The sequence below is a fragment of the Drosophila willistoni genome, unplaced genomic scaffold (assembly GCF_018902025.1).
Source record: "Drosophila willistoni isolate 14030-0811.24 unplaced genomic scaffold, UCI_dwil_1.1 Seg711, whole genome shotgun sequence".
In the NCBI taxonomy this organism is placed as follows: Eukaryota; Metazoa; Arthropoda; class Insecta; order Diptera; family Drosophilidae; genus Drosophila; species Drosophila willistoni.
In genome coordinates this window covers 67,199-80,484 of record NW_025814620.1, presented here as the reverse complement: position 1 = coordinate 80,484, position 13,286 = coordinate 67,199, and the positions used below count along the sequence as shown (strand labels likewise).

Genomic DNA, 13,286 nt, shown 5'->3' with positions numbered 1-13,286 from the left:
TCTTAACAATGGCAATCGGACCAATCAAATCATCGAAATATCAATCACGCCACCAAAGGGCTCCCAAATTTAGCTTATAAATATAACCATAAGACATTTTTGTAATCAGTTCTAAGTTTTCATTCAAATAATAAAGTACGTTGCTTTTAACTCACAAAAAATATCTTTTTTTTCCTTATTGGGAAAATATTTAATTGGCGCAGTAGGTAGGATTGGAAAAAAGTTATTCTATCCGTGTTACATATAGAATTGTTATCCGTGTGTTACATAGAATTGGTGAATAATCATTGTAGTGAACTGTTATTCTATCCGTGCGACGCGTAGAATTGTTATCCGTGCGTTACATAGAATTAGTGAATAATCACTATAAAATTCCGATCCGACATCAAGAACTTACGGGTAGTGCTCAAAAGTCTACAACAGTGAAAAATATTTTCTGCCAACTGTGCGCGGAAATATCAACTGTGTGTTGCAACCAAAAAAAAAAAAAATATTTACGCCAACTTTGCGCAAAATATTAACTGTGTGTTACAACCATTAAATCCAATTGAGGAACAAAAACGCCAACTTGTGTGCGAACAAAAACCAAAATCCAAAATAAAACATAACCAAAACCCAGAAAATTAACAAAACAAAACACCACAAAAAACCCAGAAGATCAACAAAACAACACATCACTAAAACCCTGAAAAAAAAACAAAACAAAACATCACTAAAACCCAGAAAATCAAAAAAAATAAAACACCACTAAAACAAAAAAAAGAAGAAATAAAATGGCTGTAGAACTCACCGAAGCCCACCTCAATCAAGCACTGTCTTCGTTAAGACAGGTGGCAAATTATGATGGAGCTCCAGAGAATCTGACGTCATTCATAAGGAGGATAGATTTTATTATGCACCTATATCCAACCCATGATATAAGGCAACATAACATATTGTTCAGTGCAATCGAGATGCAGCTCACTGGAGAAGCACAACGGCTCTCACAAATTGGACAAGCCAACACCTGGCCGGAACTAAGGACACTCCTCATCAATGAATTAAAAACGCAGACCCCCTGTGAGGAACTTCTTCGACGCCTCTACAACACCAACTATGCAGGAAATCTTCGTAAGTTTGTAACAGAATTAGAAGATAAGTCCTATATTATAACAAACAAATTAAGTCTAGAAAACGATGCAAATAACACCGCTCTTTATACAAATGCGTTAAATAACACTATAAAAGACGTAATAAACAAAAAATTACCCGATAGATTATTTATGACGTTAGCTAGATACGATATAACCACAGTCAGCAAATTGAAGCAAGTAGCTCAAAGAGAAGGGTTATACGAGAATAGTATAACAGAAATAAGAAAAAGTTCCAGTAAGTCCTTTTGTACCTTTTAATCAATGCTACAGATGCTTCAGATTTAATCACTTTGCGCAACACTGCAAACAGTTAGACCAAAAGGGCTTATCACAGCTGGCTATAGACATATCCTCATTTATAACTAATCCAAACATTCAACTAAATTCAGTCCACTATAAATTTTTAGAGACACTAAGAGATAGAATCGCACAAACTAACACAAAAATAGATATTATAAAAATAAACCAACTTAATTAAATTCAAATCTTAATCCTTACTTAGTACCTTACACTCAACATCTTATTATAATAGACATATGAAGATTCTACAGTACAATATACAGAGCCTAACGCATAACAATAATAAACATCTACTAGAAATATTTTTAATAAACAACGACATTGATATAGCAATTATATCTGAAATCTGGGTCACAAATAATGCTAATTGTAGTTTAGCGAATTACAACTTTATTTGCCACCCCAGAGCAGATGGATATGGCGGAGTAGGCATATACCTAAAAAAATATATAAAATTCACACAATTAAATTGCATTAGTGAAGTAGAAGTGATTTCAGTGTCCACTATGAACCTGAAACATAACATCAATTTATTTAGCGTCTATGCAGCGCAAAGTTTAAGTGATGATCTTTTTGAGAAAGGATGCAAAGAAATTCTAACGAGGGCAAACCAGACTAATGGTTCAACAATCATAGGAGGAGATCTTAACGCCAAATCACAAATATGGGGAAACACGATTCGAAACAACAGAGGAAACATCCTAGAACAATTACTAATAAACAACAACTTTTATTGTCTTAACAATGGCAACCCCACATATTCACACAACGCATCGTACTTTTTTACCTTAGACATCACATTAATTAACAACTACAACCTCAACCCAAAGTGGACAGTGACAAACGCAAAAATATCAAACAGCAACCATTTACCAGTTATACTAGAACTAGACGAAACAAACGAAGTACAGAATCAAAAAAGGATAAATCACAAGAAAATACTTCAAGCCTTCTCAAAAATTCACATTTCTTCACTGGACAACCTGACATCAACTTCACAAAATATAACTAGACAGAATACAATTTCAATAGACCCAAAAAATAGATACAAACCAAAAAAATATTGGATGAACATTGTGACAGACTTTTTAGACTTAGAAACGCGTGCAGACAGAAATATTATAAAACAAAACTTCACACGGACGCTTTAATTTATTTAAAAAGCAATAGAACATTGAACAACTACAACTACATAAAGTTAGAAAAAACAATATAGACAAGCTAATGGACGAAATTTCAAAAACTAATTCAGCAAAAGAAATGTGCCAAAAAATTACAGCCCTTAAACAATATAAAAAACTTAAACCGACAAAAAACGAAAAAACTGATGAGGATCATGAAAAATTTCTTAAACAAATGGCGACGGTACCTGACACTTCAGACTGCATTAGAATGAAACCACCTAACACCTGGCTACTACCCGCTAGCAACTCAAACTTTACTGACAACGATTTACTTGACTTTTTAAATTCCCGCAACCCGGACTCAGCAAAAGGTCCAGACAATATCTCATATAGAATGCTTCTAGCCTTACAACCCTCAGAAATTCAAATTTTGGTATCCCTGCTAAATGAGACTCTAGACAACGGTGACATACCAGCTAGTTGGAGAAAAATAAAAGTAGTACCTGTCCCTAAAAAGAATCTAGACTCAGCTATAATAACAAACAATAGACCTATTTGCCTACTAAGCGTAGTTTTCAAATGCTTAGAAGGTTTGGTAAAAACAAGGATGGAAAACCATATAAACAACAACAATATATTGCCCCCGAGATCTTACGGCTTCCGTAAACACCACTCCACATCGAACTGCATCAATGACGTTTTAAACAATATAGCAAATCTTAAAGCTAGGGGCATGCACGTTTGTGCATCTGTATTAGATCTAAGCAAAGCCTTCGACTCTGTTAATATTCCCATTCTAGGCAACAAGCTAATAGATTTAGGTTTCGATCACAGACACATACAATTCATTTACAACTACCTTAAAGAAAGAGTTTTGACTATGGGAAGAACAGAAATAAAAATAAGAAAAGGAGTAAGTCAGGGTAGCTGCCTTAGTCCAATACTTTTCAATTTATACACAGCTGAGCTGCACAAGATAAGCAACCAAATTAACAGCATACTATTTCAATATGCTGATGACTTTTTCCTGGTATGTTACCATAAAAACTTTTCAGACGCTAAAAACATATTAGAAAGACAAGTTACAGAATTTAGTAAAATGTGTAATAAAATCAACCTGTCATTCAACCCGAACAAATCTGCTGCTTTACATTTTAATTTAAGACGTAAACCCCTACAAATAATATGCAATAACGTAGCTATAAGGGACGTAGATAAAATTAACTACTTAGGAAGACTGATTAGCACCAATAATTCCATGACCCAACACATAAAGGAAACAATTGCTAAGTCAAACAAAACAAATATGTTTCTTCATATGATTAATGGCTGTCGTTTTGGCACCCATCCCAAAAATGCAATTCTTTTCTATAAGGCCTTTACAAGAACAGGTATGAATATGCAAGCTCTTCATTTGCAAATACAACTAAGACAGTAATGGGCATCATAAATACTCATGCTAACTTACATTCAAGGAAGGCATTGGGGCTTATTAGATCAACTCCAACTTATATAATATACCACCTAGCGGCCGAACTTCCACCAGAGTATAGAATCAAATTTAACACAGCAAAAGAACTGATCAGGGTCTTCGCTTATGGCCTGCCAGCAGCGTCGCTTCTGTTCAGTGTCTTTCATGCTAATAAAACAAGTTATGCCAAAGTGTATGCTGAATTTAAAGATGTCCTGGACAACATTACACCCATAGAGCCAACTCCTATACGCACACGAAAAATCTTCATAGATGCCAATTTTTCCAAAGGTGCCTTTAAAAACATAAGACATGCAAATGAAACAATGATACTCTCCCTGTATAAAGAAAAAATTAAGAACTTAAATTCAAAAAATTTTGACCTGATTTACACAGATGGTTCAGTTTCTGAAGATTTTACTGGAAGTGCTTTTTTTCACTTGGGCTCCAACATCACAAAAAGCTATTACAGCAATAAAAAACTGTCATCATTGACTGCGGAACTCACAGCTTTGGAAAAAGCAGTGGAGTTTGCTGATTCGAATCACCTCTTCAAAGTAGCGTTCCTAACAGACAGTCTTGGAGCAATCCAAACAATTAGAAACCCAAAGAACAATAATTGCATTGCTCAAAGAATCCTTAAAAATATAGAAAATAGTTATAATATCATCTCAGTCGAAATACACCACATACCTAGTCACTCAAACATAAAAGAAAACGATTTAGCTGATAAAAACACTCTATTTAAAATGAAAGTCGTTGACAACAACTTATGCGACACCTGTAACATTACAGAAAATATCTCACATATTATTTTAAATTGTTCAAAATACACAAACACCCGAATGAACTTCCCAACACTAACAAAGTATAACGATATATATCAATTACTCGCGCAAGAGCCTATCGCCAACTACAAATCGATAACACAATTTACTAAGGCTGCCAACATAGAACTCTAACAATCTAATCCACACATAAATAAATTAAATTAAATAGCTAATTTATTTATAACAAAAACCAAAATACGAAACTCATCATCACGAATACGCTGTGGCGTTAACCTGTTATACACAGGGAGGCCAAAGAAATCTTCTGTTCAGAAGTAACTTAATATCAAAAAAAAAAAAAAAGAAAATCAAATCAAAGCCAAAATCAGAATCAAAAAGGTGGAAAAACTTTTGTACCCAATAGTACAACTCCGTCTCAAACAAAACAATCAGATACAATACAAAACCAAAAACTATTCCAAGAATTTCAACAAAAATTAAATATTGACAGGGCTCAAAATCCAATGAATAGTCAACAGCAAAACAACTATTCAAAGAATAATGTAGCAAACCAGCCTACAAAAAGGCAAAGAAAAGTAATAGTGGAATTAGCAAAATGGACACATCCGAAAATTTTCATCAGAATGCCTCGGATCAATCGGAAGAAGAGATAGAGACAAGTCCTTCATCAGAATAATGATGAACAATAAACCTTTGAGATGTGTAGTCGACTCAGGCTCTTCAATTAATATAATGTCCGAAAACTTTTTTAATTTCAAAACCTATTTAGGAGATTCCAAAATTCACATGATTGAAGGAGCAGTAGAACTAAAAGAAATTATTTTCCTTGCACCCAGCAAACTTTGTCCGACAGAACAAAAATTTTATATCCATAAATTTTCAAATAAATACGACATGTTGATAGGCAGAACTTTCCTAAAAGCCTGCAAAGCACAAATAAATTATGAAGAAGAATACGCAAAATTAGGAAACTATACATTTTATTTAGAGATGTTGAAGAAATAGAAGAAGAACAAAACATAGAAGTTTTGGACCCACCCACAGAAAGGGACCCGGAAACAAATTTGCGATTGAAAACGAAATAATAGAAAGCAATGAGTATAGACTCGACCATTTAAACAACGAGGAAACTCAAAAACTAAAAAAGGTCTGTACGAATTCAGTGACATTCAGTACCGCGAAAGTGAAAATTTGACTTTCACGAGTACAATAAAGCACTCTATTCATACAAAACATGAGGACCCAATCTATAAACGACCATACAAATATCCCCAAACATTTGATATGGAAGTCAACAAACAAATAAATGAAATGATTGAACAGGGTATCATTCGAAAATCGAATTCCCCCTACTGTTCACCCATTTGGATCGTTCCAAAAAAAGGAGATGCTTCCAAGAAACAAAAATTCAGATTAGTCATTGACTATCGAAATCTAAATGAAGTCACAATAGATAACAAATTTCCAATTCCAGTCATGGACGAAATTCTCGACAAACTGGGAAAATGCCAATACTTTACCACCATTGATTTAGCTAAGGGATTTCATCAAATTCAAATGGATCCTGAATCTATTGCAAAAACAGCTTTCTCAACTAAACATGGCCATTACGAATACACACGTATGCCATTTGGTCTTAAAAATGCCCCGGCAACATTCCAAAGATGCATGAATAATCTTTTGGAAGACCTTATTTATAAGGATTGCCTTGTTTATCTGGATGACATCATTGTGTACTCCACTTCATTGGAGGAACACATACTATCACTCAGAAAGGTATTTAACAAACTAAGAGAAGCTAATCTTAAACTCCAACTCGACAAATGCGAATTTATGGAAAAGGAAACAGCATTCCTTGGTCATATAATAACAACAGAAGGTATAAAACCTAACCCAGATAAAGTCAAAGCAATTCAAAAATTTCCGATACCCAAAACTCCAAAAGAAATTAAATCATTCTTAGGATTATGCGGATTCTTCAGGAAATTTATACCCAACTTTGCACATATTGCAAAACCTTTAACTCTAGGATTAAAGAAAGGAGCTAAAATAAATATAAACGACCCAAATTATATTTCATCCTTCGAAAAATTAAAATATCTCCTTATGAATGATCCTATACTTGCATATCCCGATTTCAAAAAACCATTTTTCCTAACCACAGATGCTAGCAACATAGCTTTAGGTGCGTTCCTCTCACAGGACCATAGACCTATTTCTTATGGTAGTAGAACACTTAACGAACACGAACTTAATTATTCAGCCATAGAAAAGGAATTACTATCTATTGTATGGGCAACCAAATATTTTAGGCCATACCTTTTCGGTAGAAAGTTCGAGATTCTAAGCGACCATAAGCCTTTAGTATGGCTCAACAATATAAAAGAACCAAATATGAAACTTCAAAGATGGAAAGTAAGACTAAATGAGTTTGATTACAAAATTAAATATTTACCTGGCAAAGAAAATCATGTAGCAGATGCCCTTTCCAGAGTTAAAATAGATGAAAACTTTTTAGGATCAACAGAAAGCACAGCAGCTACAATACATAGTGCTCACGAGGATAATGAAAACTACATTCCAATAGTAGAAAGACCCATTAATTATTACAACAGACAAATAGAATTCATTAGAGGTTCAGAAGACAAAGCAGAAACAACAACTTACTTTTACAAAACAAACATAAAAATAACATACAAAGAAATGACCAATGCTTACGCAAGGGATATAATCATAAGATATCTTTGCAGTAAGAACACTGTACTATATTTTCATAATGAACAAGATTTTCCCATATTTCAACAAGCTTTTATCGAAATAATACAACCAAACGCAAATACAAAAACCTCGAAATCTAGCATTAAGTTAGAGGACCTTCAAACGTTTGCACAATTTAAAGAAATAATCCTAAAACAACATAAAGAATTATTACATCCAGGAATTGAAAAAACGATTAATTTGTTTAAAGAAAAATATTATTTTCCCGATTTTCAAAACCTAATTCAAAACATTATTAATGAATGCTCAGTATGCAATATCGCAAAGACAGAAAATAGAAATACAAAACTAACTTTTGAAATAACACCAGAACTTTTTAATATCAGAGAAAAATACGTCATGGACTTTTACATGATCGACAATTTACAATTCCTTTCATGCATTGACATTTACTCAAAATTTGCAACACTTGTAGAAGTAAAGTCTAGAGATTGGTTAGAAGCCAAGAGAGCAATTATGAAAGTATTCACTGAAATGGGCAAACCAATAGAAATAAAATCAGGCAAAGATTCAGCATTTCTGTGTATAGCACTAAAAAATTGGCTACAAGAAGAAAATGTAAAGTTAGAAATCACATCAAGTAAAAACGGCTCTCAGATGTAGAAAGATTCCATAAAACAGTAAATGAAAAACTCAGAATTATAAATAGTGAAAATGACATCGAAGATAAATTACTTAAATTTGAAAAAATTCTCTACGTATACAACCATAAGACGAGACATAAAACAACTAACCGAACACCAGCGGACATTTTTATCTATGCAGGATCCCCCGACTATAATACCCAAACAAAAAAAATACATCAAATAAACTATTTAAATGAAGATAGACACGACTTCGAAATCGACACTAGATTTAAACAAGCACCATTAGTAAAGACAAAAACGACAAACCCATTCAAAAAGACAGGAGAAATAAATCAGTTAGACGAGAAACATTTTGAAGAAAGAAATAGAGGACAAAAAGTTACACACTACAAATCAAAATTCAAGAAGAAAAAGAAAGTTAATAAAAGCAAATACGACAATTAATTAATTACTATTGAATACAAAAACTTCCACCTGGCTTAAACCAAGTTCAAACGAGATATTTATCATTTCAAACATTCCCCAAGAAATAATAAAAACCCCTATCTTTGAGATACTTCCTTATCCAGACGAGAATAAAAATATTTTGACTGAAAATTCATACGATAAATACTATTTTAATAACAACACTTTGTTCAATAAAAACACAAAACAAATAGAAACTAACGAATATATAATAGGCATTTTAAATCAAATCATTTCAAACTATTACATTAACCACTTTTATACTTACTATAATAAGTTTGATTACATACTTAATCTATAAGTTTAAGGCAATGCCACAAAAATTAATAATTAAGCATTTTCGATCAAATAACAATCGTGGTCCCACAGACATAATCGAAACCCCAATTGTTGAAAAAATCGAGTCCCAAATTATAAACAAAATTGATACTCCAATATTTACAGCTGAGAAAAACCCCTCGCTATATCCCAATGTATCCGCCTGAGGACAGGCTATTTTCTTTAGGATGGGGGAGTCATATATCCGACTCCAATACCCAATAACATATAAATATTTCGCCCCCTAAAATTCATAACGTTAAAGTAAACATCCGTTTTTATAAACAATTGTCCCCCTCAAAACCAAAGCGTATGAACGCTAATCCATAAAATTAACATAAACAATTGAACACTTGAAATAATAATTGTCCCCCTAACAACCAAAAGCGTGAGAACGCTAACTCAGCAATTAAAATCGGACCAATCAAATCATCGAAATATCAATCACGCCACCAAAGGGCTCCCAAATTTAGCTTATAAATATAACCATAAGACATTTTTGTAATCAGTTCTAAGTTTTCATTCAAATAATAAAGTACGTTGCTTTTAACTCCAAAAAATATCTTTTTTTTCCTTATTGGGAAAATTGGATATTTAATTATATATTCCTGATCAGCGTAAGAAGCTGAGACGACAAAATTATGACAGCCAACTACTAAAATGAAATATGTTATTTTGGTTTTTTATTTTTTTGGTTTTTATAATTTGTTTAAAGGGAGTAAAAATGTCTCCTTTCTCTCATTTTTCAAATGCTTTGATCGAATTGGCTGTAATTCAGATATTTGCTTCTTGAAATATAGTTAGTAACTTTTCAAATGTTTTTAGTCATATTGGTACTATTGTCATTTTCCAAACACTTTTTTCCCCAACCTTAAAAAATTCCTTCTATAATTTTCATTTTGAATATATGTAATTATGTATGTGCTTACCTTTTTAGTAGTTGGCCATTTCCACTCACCTTTCACTATTTACTTGGAGACTTGAAGAATAACCTCAAGAATCGTATTATTATACCCTTGCAAAAAGGGTATATTAATTTTGGTCAGAAGTGTGCAACGCATAGAAGGAAGCATTTCTGACCATATAAAGTATATATATTCTTGATCAGCACGACGAGACGAGTTCAAATAGCCATGTCAGTCCGTCCGTCCGTCCGTCCGTCCGTCTGTCCGTCTGTCCGTCCGTCTGGATCAACGCAAACTCCTCCTAGACCGTAAGAGCTACAGAGCTGAAATTTTGCATGTAGGCTTGTATATACTGCAGGCATTGTATATCTCGGATTTAGCCGGATCGGATCACTATATCATATAGCTCCCATACAAATGGCAAAGTCACGAACAGTGACTTTTCTTAATAACTTCGTTATTTTCTGAGCTATGTCATAAATTAATATTGTTGAGTTAATTACACATATAAACGACTGTGCCAAATTTGATCGAGATCGGGTGACTATATCATATAGCTCCCATAGGAACGATCTTTCGAAAACAGTGACTTTTGTCAATAACTTCGTTACTTTTGACGCGATTGTTTTCAAATTAAACATTTGTTAGTTTAATATATCTGTTAATGACTGTGCTGAATTTGATAAATATCGGGTTACTATATCATATAGCTCCCATACGAACGATCGGTGGAAAACAGTGACTTTGATCAATATCTTAGTTTTTTCCTATGCTAAGATTGTAGGCCGTTCTTTCGCAAACATTAACCTTTTTAGCTTGAGCGTTTTTCCATTTTGATGGCTATAGGTAAGGAAAGAGTTACCATAAAAGTTGCAAGGGTATACAAACTTTGACGCGGTCGAAGTTAGCCCCGGCCCTCTGGTTTTTATGTTGGATCGTTTCAGCTCATTAAAGTTGATATACCCGAATTATCGCTTAATATTAAAGAAAAAACAAATAAATGTATATATGTGACCTAAACCCAAAATCTGATATTTAAGCAAACTATTAGAACAATTTTATAATCTTCTTCTCCGCTCTAATAGCGCTAATGACGCTTCTTTATTTACCGGGGGTTGCCGTACCGCAAATTTTCAGCGTTGCCCATAATTTCTCATAAGCTGCCACTGATGGGCAGCACTTACACTTCAGACTTGCACTTTGCACATGTTTAAGGAATTAAATAAGTTTTTTTTTTTTACAAGTTTAATTTTTGTTTTTATAAATTTACAGTATCTAATAACTAATTTGTATATATTTCCTAATTGAAATGAATAAAACAGGTGGTATGTCCTTTATTTAATAAACTTTTTTAACATTTAAGTGAATACATATTATGTATGTATACATATGTATGTATGTATGTGAATGTATTTGTCTGGCGTGGCCGACAGCGTGGCGTCGCTCAGCAATTTAACACATGTTTTGCGATTTCTTCTTTTTTTTTTTATTACAGCTCACAACCCAAGGTAATCTGAAATATGTATGTAAGTATTTAGCCACATTTAAAATTCATACATTAACTTCTTACAGCAAAGACGTCCAACTGGGACACTTCAGAATGGAAAAGCTGCCGGTAAGTAAAACTTACCTTGAGGTGTCTTAAGGGGTTACGCCACGCCTGAAAAAAAACAAAACATTTTTTTGAAAAAAAATAACCATTTTTTTTGGCTCTAAAAATTCTCTATAGTTTTAAGAATCTTTTACACTTTACATCATATCGGTATTCGAATTAGTTCCGAAGTTACAGCGTTTAGAAGTGAGCGCGGCCGAGTCGGCCCCGACGCGGTACATTTTTTCTTATGCGTTTTTCTCGAAACTACTTTTTTTGAACCGGGGTGTCAAATATCTCCGAATCTACTGGACCGATTTGGCTTAAATTTTTACCACATATTCTTTAAAGTGTTGGGTATCCGCCCACGTAAGATTTTGATTTAAGGTCCTGTTTGGAAGTTATGAATTTTTTTAGCCAAAAATGTTCTCCGAAAAAAGCGTTTTCTGTTCAAACAGTCGCCATTTTGCCAAAAAAAATTAAAAAAAAAAAATCCTACGTGGGCGGATAGCCATAGCCTTCCTGAATAACAAGATTTTTTTTTGGATTTTTCGGGTGATGTTTAGCCGAGAAATTTGACACCCAACCTGCAAGGATTTAGAAATCATGGTGGCACTTGACGGCCCATATCTCTGCCATTTTGTTTTAAAAAAAATTTTTAAAACTAAATTGTATACTGGCCGCACAGCAATAATTCATTTTTTCACCTGTTTTTTGGACCTCAGGGGTGGCGTAACCCCTTAAATAAATGTATTTATTCCTTTATTTATTTTAGCAGATTTAGTTCCCCAACCACCACAAACGTCTGAATCAACTCCAAACTTGACACCACAAGAAAAAAATGTATGTAACTAAAATGGTCCAATTAAAAGACTTCAAATTCTTTAAATTGTTTTTTCAGATTTCTTCAACGGCTCGCAGTGCTTGGGGTAAATGTTTCTTAATCTTAAAATAAATTTGTTGTACACAAAATAATCCAATATAAATATGTTTTGTAGAAAAGAATTTTGACGTATTTGGTCCAATAGTCGATAAAATGGATTTACTCGCAACCTTAAGGCGGATAGGATTATATGTGGTTTTCCACGTAATCGACAATTGGTATTTCATGTTCAATTTGGCGAAATCGAGGAAGTTGTGACCCAACCTGATATGAAAAAATATGCACCACAGCTTCTAATTGATTTTTATATTGGAAATTTAGATGATGGTCCACTTGACAATTGCAAAAGTGAGTGAAACTTTTTCCTTTGTATATCATTTGGTTTAACTGCATATATGTATATACAATTTAAGTTTATTTGATGGAAACTAATGCTTATTAAAGGCAACGACAACTTAAAGACGCTGCTGCTGCCAAAGAGATTATCGAATTTTGAAGCACCTTTTGGCAGACAGCATTAGGACTCATATTCAGACACGTTGACAATCACGACTTAGACGTCGGCAACACGCCCACACGTTCAATACGAATAAATCAGGCAAAGCATCTAAATCTAAATTGTATCGCATTGTGGCACACACACAGAGCAATCCCTCCGCCCCTTTCCACAACTACAATATGTATTTGATATTGAGAAGCTTACAACGGTTTTGTATTTCCTCCAGTAGAGCACATCCATCGAATAAAGGAATCAAGTTGAAGTAGGTGATGAGAGAGACAGTATACCTTCCAATTGGCTACCATGTTGATATCGTATCAATTTCGTGGCAGTAGTAAACAACCTGCCACAATTTCCCTCTATTGAAAATGGCAACGGATTGCGATTCTGTCTGCCACAACTGATAAATAAAAAGAGAAATATGCTGACAGCTCTTATTTA

The 13,286-nt window shown here is 33.6% G+C and overlaps 1 protein-coding gene across 1 annotated transcript in view; it reads left to right on the top strand.

The window, feature by feature from the left end:
- LOC124461886 overlaps positions 1 to 12,678 on the top strand; it is a 48,843-nt gene extending 36,165 nt beyond the window's left edge. The window contains exons 3-6 of the mRNA XM_047013314.1: positions 11,445 to 11,487; positions 12,239 to 12,306; positions 12,365 to 12,392; positions 12,462 to 12,678. Coding sequence (XP_046869270.1) covers positions 11,445 to 11,487; positions 12,239 to 12,306; positions 12,365 to 12,392; positions 12,462 to 12,604 — 282 coding nt within the window. The 3' untranslated portion in view covers positions 12,605 to 12,678. The remainder of the gene's footprint in view (positions 1 to 11,444; positions 11,488 to 12,238; positions 12,307 to 12,364; positions 12,393 to 12,461) is intronic.
- The last annotated feature ends 608 nt before the right edge of the window (positions 12,679 to 13,286 follow it).